Source organism: Dendrobates tinctorius, unplaced genomic scaffold (assembly GCF_039654945.1).
Source record: "Dendrobates tinctorius isolate UK_male_01 unplaced genomic scaffold, ASM3965494v1 ptg000203l, whole genome shotgun sequence".
In the NCBI taxonomy this organism is placed as follows: domain Eukaryota; kingdom Metazoa; phylum Chordata; class Amphibia; order Anura; family Dendrobatidae; genus Dendrobates; species Dendrobates tinctorius.
Window position 1 is genome coordinate 3,790,683 of NW_027361870.1, and position 27,879 is coordinate 3,818,561.

Sequence of the window (27,879 nt, forward strand, 5' to 3'; positions counted from 1 at the left end):
GTTTTCAAAGGTCAGAGAGGAAAGTAAGCTGCTGCCAGACACCTCTGGCAATGGCTTTTCTCCTTACAGAATGTTGTAAGTCAACAGCCTGATCCTTTTTTTCTCTGACATAATCTGTTGGGAGCGAGTTAAAAGACCACCATTCGCGTTATTTGGTAGGCAGGTCCCATTGAATTGTGTGAATTCTGCCATCATTAAGCTAATACATTTGGCCAGTTTAAGTTATTAGTCTTTGCTAATGCCTTAATATATGTTACATTTTATGTTGTAAAAGTGAGAAAAACTAGTTGGTGAACATTTGCTAACTATTTTACAGTGCAAGCACCTATTAAAAATGCTGGCTAAATATCAATTTATACTGCATGCATCTATTGCTCTTTATCTTTATTAATAGACTAGTGAAGTGACCAAGGACCATTTCTCACTGACTTTAAAATGTTTAAACTGTTGTCACTCTTATGCCAAAGTGGTAAATAAACTTCTCTTTTTTATTTAAAAAAATTAAAAATGGTAGGTTCAATCTCATTTTCACCAAACATACAAATCCTCACAGTATCAAAAGTAAATCTGTCTCCAGGTTCACCATGTTTTGGTCAAGTAGGTAGGTGGATAGGAGAGCTTGCCTTTCTTGTATAAATCCACTTCTTTGGAACTGAAAGAAGGCTGTTGATTGATGATTGATAAAGAAAAGATGGCCTCTCTCCTGCTACTCCACAAACTTGACCAAAATTAGCAAAGTCTGAGTCCACTAACCACTTGAGGATAAGGAATTGGCTAAAGGTACTGTCACACTTAGCGATGTACCAGCGATCCCGACCAGCGATATGACGGGGTCAGGATCGCTGGTGCATCGCTAAGTGGTTGCTAGTGAGCTGCCACACAGGCAGATCTCACCAGCGACATCGCAGGGGTCAGGGGTCGCTACTTACCTGTCACACTAGGCGATCCTGACGTCCTCCCGCCCACGTCCACGCTCGTCGCTCGTCTCTCCACAGGAAGCCCAGCAGGAAGCTGATGACGAGAAACAGTCCAGGACGTTCTCGCGCGATCAGCGATAACCAGCGGGGGAGCGGTCGGAGGTAAGTATCAGACATATCGATATCGCTAGCAATATCGCTATAACGTCACAAAAACCAGTGATGTTATAGCGATATTGCTAGCGATATCGGTTAGTGTGACAGGCCCTTAATGGAAGCAAAGAAAGCACAATAGGGTGTTTAAGGTAGTGTTAAGAGATGGTTCCACTCACCTGGTGGGGTTTTGTGAGACACAGCACTTAAGTGGCATCAAACAGGGTTCCAGCTGCTGCAGCTCCACTAGATGGCATATCTAAAGTGGTAATTCAGGCAGTGGAGATATCGGGTTACCTGCGGTGATCTGCTGGTGAATAGCTGAGAAGTCAGAATCTGGCAAAAGTATTGGCAGTGCAGTTGATTTTCTACGTGTTTAAAAGTATTTCAACTTCTTCAGGAGAACCACAGAGATCCTTGATCGGATACACATCAGCAACACAGGTCACCCGCTATCTCCAAACTACCAGCCTTTCCATCGGAGGATAATGTGATTTATATTTTTTATGTTTTCTTTCCTTTTTAATCTTGCTAAAGTTTAAGTTCCGACTGAAAGGTCCTTTTAGACTTATGTCCCATTTCTCTATGAAAGAGACAGTGACATCACTTATTTTGTTCACACATGAAATGCCTTGTGTGCAAAGAGCGCATTGCTCATGAAATATTAAGGGATTCTTCCATCACAGTCTTTATCCAGAATGAGGTAGATGTTCTTAACCACTTTAGTTCAAGCCTACTTGGCATAATCTTAACATTTCACCAAATATATAACTTTCCTTTGTATCTTTGCCCAGTTTAAAGTAGAGACACTTTTACGTCAAATGAGTTAGTGAGGATGAGGTCCGGGACAGGGCTTGTTTGGACTTGGTTTATCTCCACTGCAAGCTCTGTGTTAGATTATTTTCAAATTTCCTTAAAGCATTACTAAACACTGTCACGGGGGCATGTCCGTGAAGGAGAGAATGTTTTTGATACGTGGTTACTAGAGCAGATAAGATAATTCCTGTATCACTGTCCTGGCATCCGCATAGGCTGCCAGTGGTGGAAACTCTGATGAAAGGAGAACATTTGGACAAGGCAGTTTATTAAGATATGAAAGTTGGACATTTTCCATCTGTCTGTGCTGTAGCCTTCTTTTATTTCCTATTGTCATTACTGACTAAAGGAAGTCTTAAAAAACTTTTTAAAATCTTCAATAAATGAATATTTAATGTCCCGTCAGGGGAACTAAATGTTTTAGTTAATTTATTACGTTTACAAAATACAAGCTTAGTATTCATATGTTTAACTTTCGTAATACTAATCACTACCTCTTCCTGTTACAAATGCTTGAAAACTGCACAGAAGACCTATCTTTGAGAAAATGTTCATTAGTTTACAATCTTTTGATAGGAATTAGGAAGCAGTCAGTATTTTAAAGATTAGGAGGCTCCATTAAAAAAACCTTCTAAGCAACCAATATACTGAAGTTTAGTGCTAAAGGATTCACTATGTTGCTTCTGGTTTCAGAACCAAAGATATGATTACTTAATAGTTAAACTCTCCATATTGATTAAATTAATGATGTCCAAACCTACTGATTTTGGTAGAACCAGATGACCACTTGATGTCTATGTAGGTGTCCTCACTTTGTCACTGATGTAAATGTTGTTGACTGTTGAATTTCAACATCATCAATCCTTTTATTCTAGGGGAAATATACTACTGCCATTGACATACTTTGCTCTTCCAATGCAGAAAACATGCATACTTAGCCAATCCAAGCCTACTTGTGTACAGGGCAGTCAGGAAGAATAGAGGTTGGACATAGGAGCGTTTGACCGATGGTTAGTTAAAAGTGAACCTCACAGCTGATATATGCTGCCCGATTTACAGGTAAAATGTATCAGATACTGGCTGTGTGATTTCAGCAAGGTACATTTGACTCTAAAACTCTGCACAAAAGCTGCTGGGGGACTGAGCTGTACATGAGACTAGTCAGACAGAAGGATCCCCGGTGACTGCTCCCTGACTACTACCAGTAAGGGTACCGTTATACCTAGCGATGCACCAGCGATTCCGACTAGCGATATGACGCGGTCAGGATCGCTGGTGCATCGCTAGGTGGTCGCTAGTGAGCTGCCACTCAGGCAGATCTCACCAGCGACATCGCTGGGGACGGGAGTCACTACTTACCTGTCAGATGAGGCGATCCTGCGTCCTCCCGCCCGGCTCCACGCGTCGCTCGTCGTCACAGCAGGAAGCGCCGCAGGAAGTGACCGACGAGGAATGGTCCAGCAGCTTCTCGCGCAACCAGCGATGACCAGCGGGGGAGCTGGTCGGAGGTAAGTATCACATGCAGCGATATCGCTAGCAATATCGCTGCAACGTCACAAACTCGGTGACTTTACAGCAATATTGCTAGCGATATCGCAGTGTGTAACGGGGGCTTAACTGAGAGGTCTTTCCCTATAAACACATGCAGGGAGATAAATACCTGTCACTCAAGGGCAGCAGATGGGGAGAAAATGTCGGGGACCCGCCTGTCCAACTAGTTTCCCATTCGTCTCCATCCTTTACAGCTAATAAACCATGTTTTTCTCTGAAATGCCGCAGCATGTCAGAGTCAAATCTACATGGTTGAAATTGTGAATAATCCAGCGTCAGTGGATCTTTCAGCATTTATCAGTTGTGTTCCTTTTGAAAGTGTATGGCAAGCTTTAATCAAGAACTAACATCATATTCTAATATTTTGTATTTTATGATTTTTAAGATTTATATTGTTTTAACTTTTTAGAAACAAATTTGCATTTAGAGTATAACTTGATATTGACTTAATGATCCTAGTAGTTATAGAGCTACTGATAAATTGAAGGTATATAGAGGTATCATGGTGCCTCATAGTAGTAGTAAAAATCAGAGGGTGTATATTTTCCCCCCTCCTGTGCTTAATGGTCATAAATATTTTCATTACTGGATGAACCCAAATCCATACTTTTAGGTTTAAACAGAGAAAATGCAGAATTTATCTTTTTATTATGGGAATAAAAACTATGACATACACATAAACTAATGTTAGGATAACATATGGTGCTGTGCACAACTCAAGAACCTAGGAAATGTCTTGCGTCTTGGATGTCAAGGGTCACAAGCCCAGAGGCTCCAGCACTCTAATTATGTTTATACATTGAAATAAATAAGAATTGGGGAAATAGGTGAAAATAAATATTTATGATGAAAACGATATCTCTTTGTATAATCATTATTTTTATAGAGGAAGTCATTGACTCAGAAAGTTGAACAGTTTTTGGTTTACACTTGTGACTAGTTAGAGGTTTTTGGTCACATTTTTCATGAAGTTTTTTAAGCTAAACATGGGAATGAATACCAATTAGAGGAATATCAGTATTTCACATATATTTTTCCTGTTTTGGATTTACTTCTGGACAAAAACTACATGTGTATGTCTAGACTTTAATCTTGCACACTTAAAAAATACAGTTTAGTCCTTAAACAGATATTGATATGTATTATAAACATTATGTTATATTGAATGCACTACTTATAATTTTCAACTAGCGATGAACAAACCCGAACTTAAAAGTTTGGTGTTCATAATGGACAATTAGTATCCGGTGCTGAACTCTGAACACGGAATTCTGCCAGAAGTCCATTTTAATATTCAGAGTTTCAGGGAAGTCCAGGGACGAGAGAGAGAAAAAGAGAATTTTCCTGCTCCTAAGTTCTCCTGCTCCAAAGTTAGGGTCATGGGGTTCGGGTTCTAATTCAAATTTGGGAGCAGTTCTGGTACCCGATTTGAATTTTAAACTAAAGTTTGGGTCTGGTACCAGAACCCGAACTTCCACGGGTCCGTTCATCCCTATTTTCAACTTCATGCTGCAAGAGACTGAGGGATGGAGCCCACACTACTTAAGGTTGTCAAGCTTGAAAAAAAAGATGTAATGTGTTTGAAAATTTTGAAACTTATTGATATTCTTGAATTAAAAAAACCCTGCACTGATGTGTAGATATCAGTGCCAGACTTCGACACAGGAACTTCCTGTGTGATCACCTCACCAATGACATGCATGAATGGACTGGACAACTGGCTCATTTCAATTGCTTGGTATTCCCCTTCATGTTACAACACAGGAAACTGTCACCAGTATTTTAATTAAAGTAGAAGTTGAGCTACTAGGGACCAAGACCAAAACTGATATCAAGAGAATAAGACAGCTTTCTTATTTGCTTTCACAGCCAATGTGCATTTTACCTTTCCATTTTTCCCTCCCCTTCTTCCAAGAGCAGTAATTTTTTTATTTTTCCATCAACATAGCCATTTGAAGGCTAGTTTATAAACAATGAATTGTAGTTTTGATTTACGCTATCCATTTTACCATACAATGTACTGAAAAATGGGAAAAAAATTTGTGTGGGATGAAATGGTGCAAAAAATGCAAATCCGTCATTGTACTAGAGATTCAGAGGAGTATCAAGATGGCAGGAACAGAGGCCTATGCCAACTTGCAATTGCATCACAGAAGGGTAATGGTAGCCGGTGTGTGTGCACCAGCTTCATTTAAATGATGGTAAGATATGGCAGCAGCATTTAAATTCTAAGTGACAGCAATCGGAATTCAGCTCCAACCTTTGCTGTTAAAGACAGATGACAGCTATTTAACATATCTGGTATTTATTGTGCATGGAGGATGATCAACTCCTGAACCCCCTTCACATATGCATATCCAGCAATGACATATACTCATGTAAATTTGTGCTAAAGTGTTAAAGGAATTGTCCAGGACATTAACCCCTTCATGACGGAGCCCTTTTTCATTTTTGCGTTTCTGTTTTTCACTCCCCTTTTTCCCAGAGCCATATATTTTTTATTTTTCCATCAATATGGCCATGTGAGGGCTTCTTTTTTGTGAGATGATTTGTACTTTTGAATGACATCATTGGTTTTACCATATTGTGTACTCAAAAGCGAGAAAAAAAATACAAGTACGGTGAAATTGCAAAAAAGTGCAATTCTTCAACAGTTTTTTTTGGATTTTTTTTTACCATGTTCACTAAATGCTAAAACTGACCTGCTATTGTGATTCTCCAGGTCATTATGAGTTCAGAGACAGCAAATATGTCTAGGTTCTTTTTTATTTAAGTGGTGAAAAAATTCCAAAGTTTGCTAAAAAAAATTGCATAATTTTCCGAGACCCGTAGCATCTCCAATTTTCGTGATCTCAGGTTGAGTCAGGGCTTGTTTTTTGTGTGCTGAGCAGATGTTTTTACTGATACCATTTTGCTGCAGATACGATCTTTTGATTGCCCGTTATTGTGTTATATTGTTTGTTATGGCGACCAAAAAAACATAATTCTGGCATTTTGACATTTTTTTCTTGTTATGCCATTTAGCAATTGGGTTCATTTTTTTATATTGATAGATCAGACGATTCTGAAAGTGGCAATACCAAATATGTGTATGTTTGATTTTTTTTGTTTTAATTTGGGGCGAAAGAGGGCGATTTAAACTTTTATATTTTTAAATTTTTTAAATATTTTTAAAAACATTTTTTACTTTTGGCATGCTTCAATTGGCTGTGCTACATACAGGCGATAATCAGATCACCTGTAAGTAGCAGAATGTCTCACTTGCTATGAGCACCTACCACGGGCGGCGCTTATAGCAATCCAGCATTGACAAACATAGAGGTCTGCAGGAGACCTCTGTGTCATGTCAACCTATTGGTGACCCACAATCACTTGACGCAGGTCACCGATGGGCGGATTTCCGGCGTGATTGCCGGAATTGCATGTTAAATGCCGCTGTCAGAGTATGAAAGCGGCATTTAACAGGTTAATAACCGAGGCTGGATCGCGATTCCACCCTCGGCTGTTCAGGGCATATTTCAGCTCTTCAAAACAGCTGACATGTACTGGGAAAGATGTGGGCTCACCACCGGAGCCCACATCAAAGGGGGACACAACATGCGCAGTACTATTATGGTGCATGTCGTGAAGGGGTTAACATAGATGGTTTATCCTTAGGATAGGTCATCAATGTCTAATCGGTGAGGGTGTGACACCCGGCACCCCCATACGACCAGCTGGTCCCGATGTTGGCTGGAATTTCTCAGTTATGGAGCTGCACAGCACAGCTCTGGCGATGGAATAGTGGCCATGGTTGGGTACTGCACATCCATGATTTGAATGGGGAGTGGATGTGAAGAACCCATCCGTGGCCATTATACAATCAACGGAAATGTGCTGTGCAGCTCTGTAACTAAGCAGTTTCGGCCTCCGCCAACATCGGGAACAGCTGATCAGCAGGGGTGCTTGGCTTCATACCTCCACCAATCAGACATTGATGACCTATCATAAGGATAGGCCATCAATGCAATGATAAAGTTCTGGACAATCCCTTTAAGTATATTAGATTTTAATATAACATATGTTTTCTTTCATTTTACAAAATGTACAATCCCATTAAAGGGTCCTTCTCATCTTCTGACTTCAGAAGTGCATCGCTCCCCTGCTTCCCAGTTTTGTTGGTTGCCGGGGTTGGTGCGCTCATGAAGATTGACAATTCAGACCCGTAGCATGGATGAGCTGCTAGTCCAAATTGCTAACTCCTCAAAGATGCTAACAGAGGCAGCTTTGTCTCTGCAGCATTGCACTAAACCTCCCCAAAGATGCCATCAGAGGCAGCTTTGTCTCTGCAGCATTGCACTAAACCTGGCCAGTTTACCGCTGGATTCTACAATCCTTTATAGCAGGCTTTACAGCAAAGTGCTTGCGAGCACGCATTTCGAGTCTAGGAAACTACCATTTTTGATGGATTGCAGAGGTGGCAGGTAACTTAGACAATGAGCTGTAAATTATAAAATTTAAAATTCTTGAGAATGGAGAGAATTTTTTAAAAAAAGGATATTTGCAAAGTTTCTCATTTTTACAAACACATAGCAATTCACCAATTTATGATCATGACAAATCTCTTTTAAGCTTGACCATAATTTACATAATTTGATTCCAATAGAATATTCTGTATTTTTTTTACCTCATGGTAGAAATTTTTTCTTACCCAGCAAAACCACTGGTCTAGTAACAGCTCCTGTGAACATGGACAAGTCACTGCTGTTCTGGCACTAAAATTAGATTGTAAGGTTTAAGGGCAGGTGTCCACTGAGCCTGAAAAAATGTATGTTTTCGTGCTGCGTACCTTCTGTTTAAAGAAAGGGTATTTTTAACTATGGAGAAATGCTTACTATTTTCAGTGTTAAATCAATGCAATTTTTTAAGCCAAATAATATACAGTATTTATATAAAGGTTTTACAGTATTAAAATAAATATCAAAACATACTATAAAATTTAGATAGAAAATTGTCTTGAGATTACTATGTGATTACAAAATTGTGAGATTGCAAAGATCTAACAGGAAACCAAGTGTTAAACTGAAGATATGTGCAGCATTGATTCTGAGAGAAAGGGTCAGCTTTCTGCTGCATAATCTCTGCTTTATGGTCTTCACTGATTCTTTAGGTGTTAACCCAGATGAAATAGAGAGCACTGCAGGAGAACCATTACAACTATTGCTCTCCTGTAGACAAGGTCCCAATCATTAATTTCTTTAGTGAGACCTGGAGCTAATTTTGTTTGCTCTACTAATGCATTGTAGTTCTCCCTTGATCCAAGAATATCCTTTCTCATATTCCCATCTTGATCAATTGTTTGCAAATAATTAAGCTTTTAAGAGATAATGGTACAAGGCTAATGGAGACAACAAAGCAAATGCATCAACTCTCTATTTGAGAAAGATAGGCAGCTTTTACTAGATACTTTATAATGTTTGCATCAATGGGGTGAGTTTCTTTTGTTGGTCGATCTAAAATATGGTTAATATCGCTACAGAGATGCTCCATTCAATTTGGTTTTGGTCATTGAAAATTTGCAATGGCTTAAAATACAGTTATAAATTGTAGACTTTTTTTTAATTTGAAGGGTACCAATTATTTCAGATATTTGATGGAATATTTAAGACATACATGGTAGCTACAAAAATTGTAATAATTTAGGGTTCAAGTCTTAAGACCCTTCATAATTTATAAGCAATAAAATACCAAAGATCCCCCATACACATTAGACTAACGTTGGCCAAACGCGCTAACATTGACTGTCTCAGATGACATTTTAATATCCCCTAATGATAGGGGAGATAAGACTGCTGATCCTTTTGTTCTTAACTGAGATAAGTTGCAACCAGAGGTTTCTGCTAGAGACTTTCCGATAGAGAGAGTGCTCCTGTGTATTGAAAACTTGTGTATGGAGGAGTCAAGAGAGATGGAGATGTTAGAATGATTGGCCAAACCATTGTTCTGCTGTCACTATCTATTGTGTAGGGAGGGTTAATTAAGGGGGTTCTACACATAGCGATATCGCTAACAATATCGCTAAAGCATCACCGATTTGGTGACGCAGCAGCGATATCGCTAGCGATATCGCTATGTGTGATACTTACCTCCGACCGGCTCCCCCGCTGTCCATCGCTGACCGCGCGAGATCGCGCAGCTCCATTTCTTGTCGGGTGCTTCCTGCTGGCACCGACAAGCGACGCATGGACGCGGACGGGAGGATGTCAGGATCGCCGCGTCTGAAAGGTAAGTAACGACCACTGTATCGCTGCTGCATCACTGTGAGATCTGCCTGTGTGGCAGCTCACTAGCTACCATTTAGCGATGCACCAGTGATCCTGACCGGGTCGTATCGTGGTCGGGATCGCTGGTGCATCACTAAATGTTTGGCTTGTATCCTAAGTCATATTACAAGACTCGTTAAAGGGTTGATTGTGACTTGTAGGATCGCTACTACCAATAGGTGGCGCTGTAGAGTAAAAGTCCTCTTTCTTTCTGAAGAGGCAATTTGCATATAAATGTAAAGGGGCCTTTACTTTAGTCTCAGCTGAGTCTCGTAGCCCTTCAGGTCCTATTTTCTCTCTTTGGTAAAACTCATCCAACTGATGAATGCTAAAAATCTTCAATATTGGGGATTCTGGGGATCACAAATACTAGCATGCATCTATTACAAATACCCAATATTCATTTTTCTCACATTTTTAAATTTTAAGAATTTGCTTAAAGAAAAGTAGTCAAGCAGATCTAATTGTGCCATTTATTGACAAAATTTTCATATAATTATATCGGTCAAAATCCATTCTGATGAAAATAGAAAGAAAATGGGCTGATTCCTAAATATGCACGGACATTATCCAAATTGGCCAAATGGAGGGCATATAACTAGCACATAATCAGTTATGTTGAATATCATTAGGCTAGCCTAATTGGTAAAACTTGGGTAAAACTTTGACCTTGTTTCCAAATATCTAGCCATCTGTTTTTATCTCTCTCCACCATGGTAGTGAAACTCCGGAGGAATACTGATGCCAGAACTGATCCCCAAGTTTTCTATGGCATCGCTCCTGTCATCCAGCGCAGTAACTAATAAAGGTCTTAAAGTCAGATCAAAAAACGTTACCACTTTGTCTGTGTATCCCCCAATTTCAAGTTTTGAGAGACAGCTTTATGCATTGATTTTAACGCTAAGAAAATCAAATGTAATTCTGGTTCGTAACCTACCTTAATCTCCCTTTGTGAAGTTTTGTGTACAAGTGAATGTAAACCCCATTCACGACATTCTTTGCTTTCAAAACTTTCAAACCATCTAAGTCATTAGCTGCAATTAGGGAAATGATTAATTGTTATTTTTTGTCATAAGATGATAATCTTGACGTATGATCTTTTTAGTACTTTTTTTTCATTTCGGTTATGCTGACCGCAGCTGTAATTGACTTTAGAATATGAACTTGAAATGTGTTTTTGGCAGAGTAGCCTGTGGCATGGTGGTACCTTGTCTGGTCATGCCTGTTAGCTCTGTTTGTAGATAACATCTTAATCCTCCTCCCTTCTCTCCAGATCACCTCCACCTCCAAAAAATAAAGGAACATATAACCCCCGAAAATAACTTTTTTTTCTTTTACAAGAACATTGGAAAGTGTTTAAGTATTTTTAAGCATATTGAGTTTCAGTTAAAAGGTCTATGTCATTATGGACCATTGGCTGAGGAGGATTAGCTGCATGAAGTCATGGCTTTCATGTGATTATGGCAATTATAGATTTTCATGAAATTGAAAGTTTCTGCTACAGTAAGCCAATAAATATGCAGAGAAAAGATCAGATGGCTTGAACACACAATGATAAAGATTGGGGGAACGATTTCACATAATAAAGTCTTTTTTTATTATTTATTCAGTTGAAAGGTGTTTATGTTGTTTTATTTTATTTTATATGGTGGTTTAATGGGTTTGATGCTTAATTTGCCCAGTCTTGTCTGTTGCAAAGAATGCAGAACAATTTAATATAGCATAACAGACATTAAATCCTCATTTTCAATGGCTCGAGGCACGCTAGCAATTATTGCTTTCTTTATGACATTCTACACAGTTTGCTCCAATTACTTAAAATTAGACCACATAAGTTTTTCTTCATGGGATAAGTCTATAACCAAAGTCAAGAGTATGGCATTAAATTATGTTTTTCTCTGTCTTTATCTATCTCTGTGCAGAACATTTACATGCATGATATTCAAAACCTTTGAACTAAGTATATGCCACAGAATATATTTTTATAAAAAGTCGATGTCATGTTAGGGTTAAGGCAAACTGGGACGTTTTGGTTTTCTACATCTCCAGCCTATCCATTAAGATTTTGTTCATGGCCTAAATATCAATGTTTATCTATACTTACTGATATATAGATTCTCTTATTAAAAGGACTGCCTGGTCACGTTAGCAATGGCATATCCCCAGAATATTGCTATCGATGTTGTTGATCACCTATCTTAGGAATAGTGTTATCAATGTTATCTATGACCTATCTTCGGCAAATCTGTAAGACTCTGGAGTGCTGTTCTATGATTCTCTTCAGATATGGAAACTTGTATTATGGGTGCCCAGCACACAGATAATGTGGACTCATTCCCCATACATTTTAAAGGAGCTGCGTGGCCTGAATTTGTTCCACATATCGGCTATCCTTGGAATAGGTCATCCATATGAGATGAATGGGGGGTCCAATATTCGGCGCCTTCACCAATATAGCTCTTGTTGTATCTGGATGCAGTGCACAGCACCATTCAACATGTTTATATTGTAATGCTGGAGTGGTGCTACTAATCTAAATCTCAGAATCTAGTTTCATACTTACCAGCAGCAATCTTCATCTTTTATGGGCACCACTTCGGTCGGTCTCCAGCAGTTTGTGTCTTGCCAGATTGCTCCAGAAGTCACAACTCAATATATGTTTATGAGAGCTAGAATGAGGCCAGAATGAGTCTCTCATAGACTTGCAAAGAGCCTGTGACTGTAACCTCTGACTTCTGATCAATCATAAATTACAGTCACAAGATGGTGGCGCTGGACCGCAGCAGCCCCAGGAACGTCTGAAGACTTTAACTTTATCTACCTGATAATCAGATATTTTCAGTAGACTAGAAAAGTGATGCATGCTACTGACATTGAGAATTGGCTTCCACTCCTAATACTGGTCATCTAGTGCAGTAAGGAAACCCCCAGGGCCTGGCTGCTCTCTCTGCCCACATGCAGAATTTTGAATTTTAGTTTGTTCCATATTAATACATAATACCATTTTATCTTATGCTCCGAGCATCTTAATCATGTCTCCTCTGAGTGATGCTTAACCTTTTCTTCGACGAAATGACACGTCCGTGTGAAATTTGAACCTTCGAAATTTAATTAAACTTTACTAGTATTATCTATAAATGTATAACATGTGTACATTTATATATTTATCATTATACATATATAGGGAATAAGTTAAGAAGAAGAATACACTTTAGCCCCTTGTTCCATGATAGTAAAAAAACAAAGTAAATAATCCAGTACGTCAGTAAATGAGAAGGAATGTTTATATATAGATTGTGAACTTCCCATAGTAAAAGTAAGCAAATCCACCTGGAATTACCAATGCTGACATATTCTTTACACCTCTTAGAGGCCACAATGAGCAATCAATCAGAAGAATGGTGGAATGCTTTTAAAAACAACAGGACTGTATAGAGTGATACGTGGATCAGAGTGTAGCAAGCAGGCATGCCAGAAATGTTAGGGCATGTCTAATCCGTCTTAGCAAATAATGCTAATGGAATTAAAAGCTAGCCTAACCAGCAAGTTTTAATACAGAAATGGCCTTCTCACAGGTCCCTGCTCCGAGTACTATGGCTAATTCACAAATAAATACATGTAGTATGACTGGAGACATATTATTGTTGGCAGATTATGTTTGGACAGTGATGTCCTTTCTTCATAGTTAATAAATATTGACACTGAGTGTAAGCAAAGTAGCTGCGTTTTTTTCTCAAAATAAGTAGGTATAAACAGTAACATTATATCCATTTGCATGAATTAAAGTTTTTATGCATTTCTTTATTGTTGTACTGTTTATTCACAATATTTAGTATTTAGACCCCAATTAGTCTTAAAGCACCATTTCAGCATTTTTTTGTATTCCACCGCTGCAGTGGTATCACTAATGGATTTTACTGTCACTAATACAAATGCAGTTTGCTGCCCTTAATAAAATACTTATTAACTGCTGGCTTCTTCTGTTCTTGGTGTTGTTCTGGTAGTCTTCTACGGTTTGTAACCTGCTGGATGACTGCAGTGAAATATGTACCCTTGCCCAGTGGAGACTTCTCTGAGACTTTGACATGAAATGTTTGCTAATCTTGGTGCTGGAATGTTTTAGTAAAGAAATAGAATTTTTGCAGGGATATGTATGATAATTGTAATCTAAAACTTTACAAATGTCCTACCGCATGAATAAGTAATGGCAGACACTGTAACAGCATTTAAGAAAGCACCTGATGCTTTTCTTACAGCAAATGGCATTGTGGGTTCTAGATAATCCAAAAATAGAGAATGTATAACTGGGGGAGAAGCACTGAACTTGATGGACCTGTGTCTTTTTTCAAGCTTTATATAACTATGTAACAAATATCTGGGGCTGTAAGATGGAAATCTCTGGTCTGTGTAAAGTCACAATACATGAATAAGTATGGTCATTGTCCTTCAATAACCATTATTTCCAATATACAAATTGCACCTCATGGACCTCAAACAGTTCTATAACTTACATGAGATTTGAAAAACATAGCCCCCTCACATTCTCTGGAAATGCGAACATACACACACACACACAACTCTTTTTCCATGTGGTGGGTCAACTATGCCATCACCATAGTTAATTATGGTTGAGATGCATTTCATTGGGTTGCAAAATCTTGTCTGTGATTCAATCTGTTGCCAGTCCTTAAAGTGCATCTGTCAGTAGTATCAACCCTCCTAAGCCGCCTTTTTTTGGCATGTAGATAATAGGAATCTGAATAAAATGATACCTTGATATCTGTGACCCAATGTTTTATACCAGACTGATCCACATTTTTCTTAATATGTAAACGAGCTGTTAAGATCTATGGGCTAGACACAGATCTTCCTGAGAATCTGCCTCCAGAGCTTACTTTAACTAAAATGGGTCATTATCAGTGTGAGACAAGTAATGACTAACAGTCTGCTTCCCTGATCTATATGTCTCACTCTGGTAACTCCCCTTTCATTTAAAATAATTTTTAGCTGCAAATGCTAAGGGAGATCTATGACTGGCCCATAGATCCTAACTGCTCATTTACATGCTATGAAAAACATGGATTTCTCTCTAATGAGGCATCAGATCTCAGATATCAAGGTATCAATTTATTCAACTTTCTAAGATCTACTTGCCCAAATACACAGCTTAGGCCTCTTTCACACTTCCGTTTTTTACAATCAGTCACAATCCGCCAGGTTTTGAAAAAAAACGGATCCTCAATTTTTTTTTGAGGATCCGTTTGTTTCCCATTGACTTGCATTAATGGCGGATTGTGATGGATTGCTGTCCGTTACATCCGTTTTTCGTGAGGATCCGCCAAAAGTTGCTGTCCGTCACCATCCTCAAAAATTTCAAAACGGAGCTTGTAACGCTTTTTTCTCTGGCGGATCCAGCAAACACTGATTTAACCCGAATTTCTTTCTGGGTGCCGGACAAAAAAAAAAATTCTCTCTCTCTCTCTCTCTCTCTCTCTCCTCTCCCCGGCCAGCGATTCCTTTAAATTTCTTCATTTTCAGGATCCGTCTGAAAACGGATCCTGTGCCATCCGTTCACATCAGTTTAGAACGGATCCGCTTGTCTGCCTTTTTGGCGGATTATAACTGATGCAAAAAACTGAAGTGTGAAAGAGGCCTTTGGAGGGTTGATCATGCTGACAAATTCCATTTAAACAATACTATGAATAGCCTACAGTGTTTTCTATATCAATTTGTATCAAAATTAATCTGAAAACACCCAGTCTCATGTACAAATCCATTCTTATGCCTAGAGATATTGGTTAATTTTTAAAAATTCTCTATGTGACCCAGGACTGAAAGAATTCTGATCTCTAAGAGTATTGAATATGCTCCTTAAACTAGTTAATTAACATCTTTTAATAAGTCATCGAGAATGATGTAATTTTCCTTAGTTAAGTACATTTGGGTTCTCAAATGAAATCTAATACCTCTATTATCCATAACATTAATTAAAAAAAACCCTTTTGAATCAGAGCATTTCGCCTCTCCATCTGATGATTAGACTAAGACAGTTATGTTAATGTCAGGCAAAATATGCGTTGAGTGACCTTAAGTTGGCGTGTGTTCAAAATCCCAGCATTTCGTTGATGAGCCATATAATGTGGAGGACTTGGATCACGGTGCCAAAAGAGGCTCTTTTATTTTTTTTTATATTCACGTCCATTATTTCTAAATGTTTTAAATTAAATTTCAGAGTAGTGCGGGCAATAGCTTATCTGATTATTTTCTGGTATGATACCAGCTTGATTCTTGCTCCTACTGTGTGCCAACTGAAGACAAAATGAATATGAGTGAATAGCCTGGGTTCTTAATAGCAATTTATTCACTCTGCTAATTCTTATAATTGGTATGTCTGTGTTGCCTAATAATTAGATGATGTAGAATACCACTAATAAAAGAAAGAGTGACACACCTCACCGTTTTGCGCCTTTTTATTAGAGACTACATGCTGGCATTTGTATTTGTAACTAAATGAGATCTCATCACAATTAAGAGTAACTCTCTGCTATTTTGCAGCACCCCTACCCATCAGAAGAACAGAAAAAACAGTTGGCACAAGACACAGGTCTCACCATACTTCAAGTGAACAATTGGTAAGTAATTTGACTTAGTCTTTATATGCAATCAGCCCTTCAGCCTCTGGCAACCTGCAGCTAATCATTTCTGTTACTATGGCACGCCCTGTAATTGCCTATTTTCCCTCATAGTTAACTGATGCAAAAGTAATATGGCCTAAAGAATGTTTCCAGTGATATGAATGTTAATACTGCCGTAAGAATACAACTACATATGATACTGCTCAGAATACACAGATACTACATGTAAATTAAAATAATACTAAGCATTCACTGCTAGGCTGGCTGAAAGGATTTGACAGTCATTTTGAGGAAGAGAGATGGACCTGAACTCATTTTTAGCGAACACTTGTATTTTTTTACACCTCTTAAAAGGCTGTTCTTTTTTAAGGAAACTTATCATAGTGAAAATTTACTCCACTCTGCAGATACCAATCAATTGTGCACAAACTTTCTTGTAATAGTATTTTTTTTTTACCGAGATTGGGAACTATTTTAATTTAATTTCTTTGTTTTTACTTGGGTGTTTAATTTTTAAGAAGTTCCACCCACAGGACTCCAAAACCAAGAATGGGCAGAAGTTTAAATGATTACCGTATTTTGCAGATTATAAGACGCTCCAGATTATAAGATGCACCCCAAATTTTGAGGAGAAAAATAGGAAAAAACTTTTTTTAATAAGATGGTGGTGCTTCTTATAATCCATGCGTTTTACTGCTTACTGGGGGTGGTGGCTGTGGTGAAGCAGGATCCTAGGGTCGCTGCTGGAGGATGCATGAGTGGAGTGTTGCTGCAGGCTGCAGGCTGGGGTGAGGGAGTGTTTGGATGTGCAGTGCACTACTGTGGGTGTCTCCGGCGCTGCGGGTGTCTCCGGTGCTGAGGGGGCTCTGCTGACATTTTGTGAAAGGCCAGAGCCCCCGCAGTTCCATGGTTTCCTATGCGGTGGACATGTGCAGATGGAGATCTCGCTACCAAGATCTCGGGAGATGAGATTTCAGTGCCGCACATCCAAAAACCTCCTCATTCCATCCTGCGGCTTGCAGCAATGCTCCACTCTTTTCTCCTCCAGCAGCGACCCTGGGATCCTGCTCCACCACGACCGGTAAGGTATAGACGCATTATAAGATGCACAAGCATTTTCCTCCAAAATTTGGGGGGAAAAGTGCGTCTTATAATCTGAAGAATACAGTAAATAACAAATTCTAAATCTTTTGCCAAAACACTATATGCTAATCTATTCAGCTCTCCCTGAACTATAACATGTTTCCTATAGATTGGATGATATTTTTAATGTGACAGGTTCCCTTTAAAGTTTTTGTGTTGGTAAAGATATTCTGTTTTATGCTCTTGTGGTCCTGCATGTGTGATATGACTTTACTAGAACATAATGGAATTTTTTGGATCATTAGTTTCTATTTAACCCAGGTAACAACCACTATAGTTAACCTTAGGTAATTTGAAAGACCAGACCAAAGAAAAAAACAACAAGAAGGTCAATAGTAATGGTGAAAAAAATCATTTTAACACACTTTATTGATCAAGAATTTTGGTGTGCAAGGGCAGGAAGAACAACCAAAAGAAAAAGTGAGCGCACAATCTATTCTGTTCATATCCTACCTCCATATTTCCACTTTTTATCTCTTACATCACACAACACATTTATTTCACTTCTTTTAAGCTATTATCATCCCCCTTCAATTTATCATACATATGCACATGCTTTTATACTGTCATTTATTTCACTTATATAAGTATTTAAGAGTCATATCCTTTTTTATCGACCTCACACGTATAATTCCATATATCCATCCAGTGGCGTAACTACAAAGTTATGGACCCCAGTGCAAACTTTCAAATGGGGCCCCCCATGCCAAAATACATGCACATCTCCGCTCTGTACACCTCATACACACACGGCTCCACTCCGTACACCTCGTACATGCGCAGCTCTGCTCCATACACCTCGTACACGCATGGCTCCGCTCCGTACACCTCATACACACGCGGCTCTGCTCTGTACACCTCGTACACACGCGGCTCTGCTTCGCACACCTTGTACACATGCGGCTCTGCTCTGTACACCTCGTACACACGCGGCTCTGCTTCGCACACCTTGTACACATGCGGCTCTGCTCTGTACACACACAGCTCTGTTACATCTACACTGTAAACCCCTCCTGACCCCACACATAAACTTACTTCATCCAGCACCATGACAACCAGCACAGCAGAGTCCTGCATACGCGAGGCTCCTGATAATGTTACCCCTGACTCCTCCCCTCCTGTGACCTCATCACAGGTCCTGTACCACAGAAGAGAACACAGCCTAGCAACATTATTGCAGGCTGTGGGGGCTGTGGCGGGTCTATTTTGGAGGGCGAGGATGGGGTGCATGGGGGGTGTGGCGGCTCAGTGCAGTGTGGGAAGAATAGAGTCTCGGGTGGGATGCGGGGGGTCAAAAACGGGCCTGTCCCGCGAGAATCGGGGTGGTTGGGAGAGAGATATGGTCTGACCTGCCAGGCTCCTGTCTCCTCCCCGAGCCCGGTCGTAGTGGCACTGCTGTGACCGTGGTAGTTTCGCTCCTGTATCCATCACAACATAATGCACATAGATAATCTTCATTTTCCTCTTCTTTTGTCCGGCACTGCACTACATATTTACATCATTCAATTATGTGACCGTTCATATCACCAGCTCCAATATCAATTGGCCGGGTTGAACGCACACTCACACTGTGTCCAGGGTATCCCCGTCCCCCACCTCCTCCATTCCATTGATGCCCCATCACATGATCGCGGCATTGCAGGTCACGTGGGATGAGGGTGTAACGACATCCAATGAGCTCCTGTGTGAGTCTGTGTCAAACCACACTCCACGCCTCTTCCTATAGGCCAGTCATTCTTTTTAAACTTTGCCGTACCTGATTGATGCCACCCCCTAATGAAGGCAGATGCCGAAACGCGCATCACAAAGGACCCATCCTCGTGGCAATACATATCCACTGTATCCTCCAGAGTGCTCCTGCGCAGTAGTACTTCTCTCTACCCTGCCAAAAGGGCAAAGAGCAGTGGCACAGGTGCACTACAATACTTTGCTTTGCCCTGGATCCTACATTATATGGGAAAAGTTTTGTGACAGTTAAAAAAAATGCATTTAACATACAAACCCAGTTTAAACAATTGGTCATTTTTCCATTATTTATTCCATTTAAAGGTAACCTGTCACCATGAAAATGTAGTCAAATCTGCAGGTGTCATGCTATAGAGCACGTGGAGCTGAGTAGATTGAGGTATAGGTTTATGAAACAAGATTCAATATAAACTGTGTTTTAATCATTTAATCCTTTGCTCTGAATTTTCGGTCCAGTGTGCGGTCCTATCTCACAGCTTTCGTTGTATAAGTGTGCTTACAGCAGGTGCTGTCAGTCACTGATAGGATGGCCCACTGGACTTTAAAGCTGAAAAAGAGCAGAGGCTTAAATGATGAAAACACAGATTATGCTGAAATTATATAACAATCTTCCCAGTTTTCCCTGCTCTGTAACATGATGCCTGCAAATTGGACAACATTTTCATGGTGACATTTTCCCTTTAAGTCACATATATTATTTTTTTTTCAAATATTACATTACGTAGCCATTACAATACACAGGCATTAGCCATAAGTGTGTAAAAAGTAACAGGATAAGTTAAAACAACCTCAAGGTTACACACTTGATTCTTAGCATGCCGTGTGAATATTTAGCGTGTCCTGTACATATTAACGGGGCAGCTAATGCACTATGTTGTTTGCATAAGATCAATGCTTGTCAGGCTTCTACAGCTCTGTGTACTATCAAATACAGCAATTCATTTGATGTTTTGATCTCCGTAGCATATATATATATATAGAAGCTTTGAGAAACCAGCACTATCAGAGGCTCACACTTCATTACATGAGATGTCAGTTGTGTCAATATAATTCTATGTAATCTCCAATGTAACACCTTCATGATAACTAGCAGCTTCTTATGTTATATTAGCCATTACAGGATTAATATCCCAGAGTGCATTATCTTTGAGCGACAGGCAAACTCGCAGGCATAGACTATAAAGGTTATCAATTTCTGTGACCTGAATTGCCTTGGGAGATCAATTTTCTGCTGCCCTATTAAACGGAGGGCTGTGAATACAGGATGTTTTGTGAATATAAATACTGTAGGTTTGACTTTACACTTTGTAATTTTTCGATTTCATGGTTAAAAGAAAATCTTCCATCATATGAGCCCAATAAAAAAAGAACATAAATGAATAATTAAATATTCCGGAAGATCATTTCAATATTTTATACAAGAATTTTCCATCTAACTTGCAGTGTATCCTTTGCAGTTAATTGTTTTAGAACTTGTACTTCAAATCGCAACATTTAGAATTAATAATTTACTAATTCAAGAAGTATCAGGGGGTACATCTCAGAGACATGATATACCTCTAAATTGGGGCTCCTTGAGAATGGCGGGTGGCAACAAACTGTCAACACGGTCACTATTAATAGTGATGAATCAGCGTGGTGGCGGTAAATTTGGGAGAATAAAAGTGCCTGTACACTTTAGATAGTGGTCAACCAATACTCATCTACAGCGTCGGACTGGAGCACCTTGGACCCACCAGAGAAAATCATTCTTGGGGCCCACTATGTAGCTACATAGAAATAAATACAAGACCACCAATTGTGCGGTAAAACAAGCTGATAATCGGGTATAATATAAGGTAGTACATGTCTTAATTATGTAGCAGGGGTTGGGGTAACCCTCTCATAGAGTATAAACTAGCCCCCCTCATAGAATATAATGTAGTCTCCTTCATAGAATATAATGCAGCCACCCTCATGGAATATAATGTAGCCCCCCTCATAGAATATAATGTAGCCCCCTCATAGAATATAATGCAGCCCCCTGATAGGGTATAATGCAGCACCCCACAAAATGTAATGCAACCCCCTCATAAGGTATAATACAGCCCCCCCATAGAATATAATGTAGCAGCCTCATAGGGTATAATACAGCCCCCCCATATAGTATAATGCAGCCCCTCCACAGAATATAATTTAACCCCCTCAGAGTATAATGCAACCCCCTCATAAGGTATAATGCAGCCCCCCCATTGAATATACTGTAGCCCCCTCATAGGGCATAATGCAGCCCCCTCATATAGTATGATGTAGCCCCCAGAATATAATGTAGCCCCTGAGAGAATAATGCAGCCCTTACACAGAATATAATGCAGCCCCCCACAGAAAATAATGTAGCCCTCTCATAAAGTATAATGCAGCCCCTTCATGGGGTATAATGCAGCCCCCTCATAGGGTATAATGTAGCCCCCCTCATATTGTATAATGCTGCCCCCTCATAGGGTATAATGCTGCCCCCCTCCACCTCAATCAAAGTTCTCCCTATCCACCACATCATTATTCTCATCACCACCTCCATCATTGCCTCCTCACCCACCACCCCTATTATTGCCCTTTCCACCACCTTCATCATTGCTTTCTCCTCCACCACCCCATCATTGCCCATTCCACCACCACCATTGTCCTTTCCACCACTACCATCACTGTCATTTACACCACAACCATCATTGCTTTCTCCCCCACCACCCCATCATTGCCCATTCCAACACCTCCATCATTGCCTCCCCCACCACCCCATCACTGCTCTCTCCATCACCCACATCATTATCCAATACACACACAGCACTACCCTCACACACACAGCAACACACACACAGCACCGCACCACTCTCTCACTCACACTCACACACACAAAGAACCACACCACATATACACACACACGCACGCATTAAAGTGAAATGAGTATTCAGTCCTCTCCACACCCATGGGGGCATGGAGAAGTGTGAATATTAATTTCTCTTTTGCAGTGGGGACAGGCTCCTATCTCCAGCTGCTGCTCTGCTGGCACCGGGCCACCTTCCCCTGACTCAGAGGCCCCATAACAGCTGGGTGTATTGCTATTAGCGACACACCACTGGCTGGGGGCCGCTGGAGTAGTGGGGGCCCTAGGCAGCTGCTGGCCAGTATGCCAGCAGGTGTCAGTGCCTGGGCCCACTGGAAAATCCTCCAGTTCTCCGATGGGCCAGTACGACACTACACATCTATCTCTCCAGACTTAGCCAAGAGTCCCTGTGTTTTCAAAGGAGAATTGCTTAAATTGGTGTAAAGGATTTGGATTTGCAACTCAACATGCCAAAACCGTCTATCTTCCTATGTGATGAATCGGAGAGGAGTCTGTGGAGTTAGGAAGCCCTTATAGACATTATAAGTTCAGCTGTTCGCATAGAAATTGCTGATTTCCATGGGTTTAAGAACCCTAAAGACAGAAGATTTTATGGACATTCAGATCATTGTTGTTGGGCATTACCTTTCCTGTACAGTCTATGCCCATGTATGGTATATCCAATACTAATAATTATTCTAACACTTTTATTACTCCCTTTAGAACCTGGACTACTCCAATACTACATCCGGCAAATTGCAGTTGTGGCTTTAAACCTGTTCCACTAATAGAATATATTTTGTTGGGACCCAATGTTCTGCTCTTCCTATGGATTTTTCACCCCGTTGTTCACTCTTTATTTCAGTGCATGTGTATATCTGATTTTTCACAATGTTCTCCCAAAGTTTTTCTTGCAACATTATTTTATAAATTTAGCGGTTTGGTGTATTTCACAGTGCATAATTTAAATTTATTGATGGAAAACCTAACCTCAAAAATGGAATTGGTGTATATTGTCAAAGAAAATGCCTCTTCTTGACTGCTCTTTTTTACATGCTCTATAGAGACTTTTGGATGATATTGAGGAGTTTCAGAGCTTGTGGCTGCCATTACTGCCTTGACTTAACCAGACTATAGGTCACAAAACTATTTTTTTCAGACATGATCTGGTGAGGTATTAAAAGTGTATTTCCATCTCCAAGATCCTCTCCCAATATGTAGTTGGTGTAATAATAATAGCAAATATTAGCAAATACCTCCAATTAGAAATGTAGAATAGTTCTTCTGATTCGCTGTGTCACTTACCCCATGTGCGGGGCATTGCAGTAGCTTAGGTATCTATGGTTTAGACCATCAACAGCTAACTAACTGACATTTATATAAGTCGTAACCAAGGACCAAGGAATAAGGAAGTCAGCTTTTATAAGTCCCTATGTAAAACTAGTAGATCTGGTAGATGATATTCTAAATATATCTTCACAAATGTACTGTGTGCACTATGATTATAATAGCTCTCCCCTTATAAACCTTACACAATGTTATTTGCTCCAGGGAACAGCAAACAAACGATTTTTGATTTATTGCGCCTTTGTTAATTTTTGCAAGCAAGAACTTTCCAAATTTTTTGCTTTTCAGTCAAAAGACCGAGCCTAACTTGTTAACACACATGTACATTTTTGTATTATTAATGACAAGCTACTGTAAATCACTGTTGGAGAGATTAAATAAAATGCTGAAGGGCAGCCTGGGTGCAGATCAGTCATAAATTATTGGCAGCAACACAGCATGTGGGAATACATGAAATGTGTATAAAAACATAAACTCACGTCTAGTGAGATGGTATTTAACTATGACTTTGGACTATGAAGTGTCTCCATGTAATTATTATGGCAAGTGTTCTGCTGGAGAAACCCCTTCATTCGTCGTATGTTCATATTCTCAACCTTTATATAGACAGAGAATATTGCCTGTCATAGCTACTCTGTTTTTTCATTTTAATGGATGTTTTCAAGTTTTAGAATATTTTTTTCATCTACAATTTGATTGAAAATGGAAAATCTATTTTTTAAGTATATAGAATCAAAAGAAAAAAAAGACGACTTTCTTACAAAATGCATTTACCACCTATACATAGGACAGGTCATAAATGTGTGATTGCTGGAGAGGGAAACAACAAATGGGTTCTTCACCAATCAGTAACATTGGCCGAGTCCTTGCTGTATCTCATCATGTGTCACAAAATGGTCCATATGAACAATATTTCTGAAAAAGAGCATCCTAAATATAAACTATATAAATATACTGTATATACTATATATATATATATATATATGTGTGTGTGATAGTAGCAGTATATAACGTAGTATATATAGTATATGCATATTTATATGTAGGCTATTTTGCAGAAATATTGTTCATATAAACCATGTTGTGGCACATGATAAGATACAGCAAGGGATGATTTTACTGATTGGTGAGGGACCTATCTGTTTTGTCCCTCCCCAGCAATCATATATTTATCACCTATCCTATGCATAGGTGGTAAATATATTTTGTAGGGAAACCCTCTTTTTTATTTTGTTCATATAGACCATTTTGTGGCACATAGTGAGATACAGCAAGTGACTCGGCCCATTTTACTGATTAGTGAAGGCTCCATTGGTCCAAACAGCATATATACTTGTATATGCCTGTGGAGGCATGTAGAGGTGCGATATTCCCTCATACAACTCAATGGGTTCCATATATTTATATATTTTTACATACTTATATAGCACTGTCATATTCCACAGCACTTTACAAACATTGCCTCATTGTCCCCTTTGGGGCTCCCTATTAGTATATCTTTGAAATGTGGGAGGAAGCCGGAGAACCAAGAGGTAACCCACGCAAATAGAGAGAAGATACAAACTCCTTGTAGATGTTGGCCTTGGTGGAATTTGAACACTGGACCCCAGTGCAGCAAATCAACAATGCTAACCTATTAAGGTTCTTTATGACTTGCAGGTTGTACAAGGGTGTATTAACATCATATACATGGGCCATAAGTCTACAGGTACCAATACACATTAGAGGAAAGTCAAACAATCCACCATCTTATGTGAAGGAGTGTCTTCCAACTCTCAATGGCAGATGTTCTAGAGGAGGCTTACCTCCCCTAGAAATTAAAAGTGTGTTGCATTGAAATTGAACATTCCACATTCTTTTGATCCTCAGAGAGGTAAGCCACTGCAAGAGTAGATGTCCCAATGACTATGCAGACATCCTTGGGGGTGTATGAGGTGTTAGGGACTGTCAACTAACTTAATGCTCTGACAAAAACTATTGGAGATGTATGGGCACCTAAAGAATTGTGCAGTTGCCAATCATGACCTAATATCTAGATTTCCAGGGTAACATCTGACAGAAAAGAGCCTGTAAACTATACTGTATCTTTCTATTCTTTCTATCAGGGGGAGGCCCTTCACATTTAATTTCATTTCTATTTTAATTATTTACTAGCTACGTTCCTCTCAGAAACGAAATTACACGGCATGTAATTTACATGGAAGAAATGTGCAAGGCTCAGCCATGAACTTCTTATGGGAATTAGTTGCTCTGATTGTAAGTTTAGGTAGATTGTTCCCTTGTCTAACTTTTTTAAATGTGTTTCCGATAGTCTGCAAATTATTTCTAACCAACCATTATTCATGTTTTAATTATAGTATTACACTGAGTGCTCTTTTTAGGTACCCAAATTACATCAATCAGCGCTGATCACCATATAAAATGCTATACAGTTACATGTAGGAAAAAAGTATTAATTGTAATCAGTCAAAAATGTTTAGCTTGCATATTGCCCCGGATAGACTTGGAGAGTTGCCAATCAAGCGATGTATTATTAAGGAAGCTGAACAAATAACTTACAGGCGTGGGAGCTATTCCATTTAGACGCAAAATATTGTCAAGAAGAAATTCCCTCTCACCTTCTTTGTCACATGCTACTTCTATTCCTCTCTCTCTCTATCTATATGTCAAATTGACACAGAATACATATACAATGGTGCTTGAAAGTTTGTGAACCTTTTAGAATTTTCAATATTTCCACATAAATTTGACTTAAAACTACACAACATTTTCACATAAATGCTAAAAGTAGATAATGAATACAAATTTAAACAGATGAGTCAAAATAATAGACTTGATGCTTTTTTTGAGGACTATGGTCAAATATCACTTGTCTGTGAGTGCCAAACACATGTAAACCTTTAGGATTTACCATATTTTTTGGACTGTAAGATGCACTTTTCCCCCCAAATTTTGGGGGAAAATGGGGTGCGTCTTATATTCGGAATATACTTACAAGAAGTGTGGTGGCAGCAGGAGTTGGGCAATTCTGCAACGGTCCGACTCTGCATGGCGATGATCACACTCCCTTCCCAGGCTGGTGCGGCATGGTCGGCAGTGCTCTATGGTGCAGGGGCTGCGCTGGCATTTTGTTTAAGCCTGGAGGCCCTGCACATCCATTGCTGCGATGTGTTGGCCTCCAGGAAAATGGCTGTCGGGGTGGCACATTCTAAGATTGAGATCTCGGCAACGAGATCTTGTCACCGAGATCTCGGGAGACAAGATCTCAGTGCCGACTTCTTGTCTCCTGAAAGCACCGCCAAACCTGCCACACCAGCCCGAGAGAGGATTTCCTGGAGGCCACCGCATCACAGCAATGGATGTGCGGGGGCTCTGGGCTTTCAGAAAGTGTCAGTGAAGACGCCACACCTTTAGCACCGCCAAACCTGCCGCACCTGTCTGGGCTGGGAGTCATATCGCCGGACCACCGAACACCCCCTGTGACCATTCTTCACCAGCGCTGCCGATCCCCCCAGTAAGCTGAATTCAGACTGTAAGATGGACTCCCATTTGACACATTAATTTTTTTTCCCTATTTTCCTTCTGAAAATTTGGGGTGTATCTTATAGTCCAAAAAATACGGTAATGATAATTTGATGGTTAAATTTGAGTAGTATTTCGAGACAATGAGTTGAGAATCAGATTTGAGTGGGCATCTGTATATTTAAAGAACAGGGATCTATCAAAGTTTGATCTTCACAACATGATTATACAAAATGTATCAAGACAACAAAGGTGATTTCTTGATTTCTGATGCTCATCAGGCTGGAAAGAAATTACAAAATCATGTCCAAAGAGTTTAACTCAACTAATCCACAGATAGATTGTGAACTAATGGAGAACATTCAAAAGCATTATTTACCGTCCCCAGGAGTAGTCCGTTTACAAATCCATTAGCAAGGTGTAAAATAGGTTACAAAAAACCCAAGGTAAGCACTAAGCAACCAAAGGCCTCTCTTACGTTGGCTAGCATTAAAATTCAAGAGTCCAACATCAAGAGAACACTCAATAACAACGGCGAGCATGGCAGGCCTGTAACAATAAAGCAATGGCTCACCAAAACAACCTTGCTGGGCATCTCCAGTCTCCTAAAGATTACTTAAAATCACTTGGACAAGTCTAAAAAAAAGCTATTGGAACAATGTTTTGTGGACAGATGAAACTAAAATATAGTTTTTTTGGTTCAAAGTTTAAGTAATATGTTTGGAGAATGAAAAAGACTACATTGCAGCAAAAAACCTTATATCATCTCTGAAAAACTGTGGTAGTAGTATCATGGTTTGGGCATTTTTTTAAACATCTGTTCCAGGATGGCTGCCATCAATTATACCAGCAATTGTAAAGGAAAAATTTTGATCTGAATCTCAAAA

General features: G+C 39.6%; 1 protein-coding gene across 1 annotated transcript in view; it reads left to right on the forward strand.

Moving 5' to 3' along the window:
• MEIS1 (Meis homeobox 1) overlaps positions 1-27,879 on the forward strand; it is a 195,119-nt gene that overhangs the window by 147,932 nt on the left and 19,308 nt on the right. Inside the window, exon 9 of the mRNA XM_073553781.1 lies at positions 16,295-16,371. Within this exon, the coding sequence (XP_073409882.1) occupies positions 16,295-16,371 (77 nt within the window). The remainder of the gene's footprint in view (positions 1-16,294; positions 16,372-27,879) is intronic.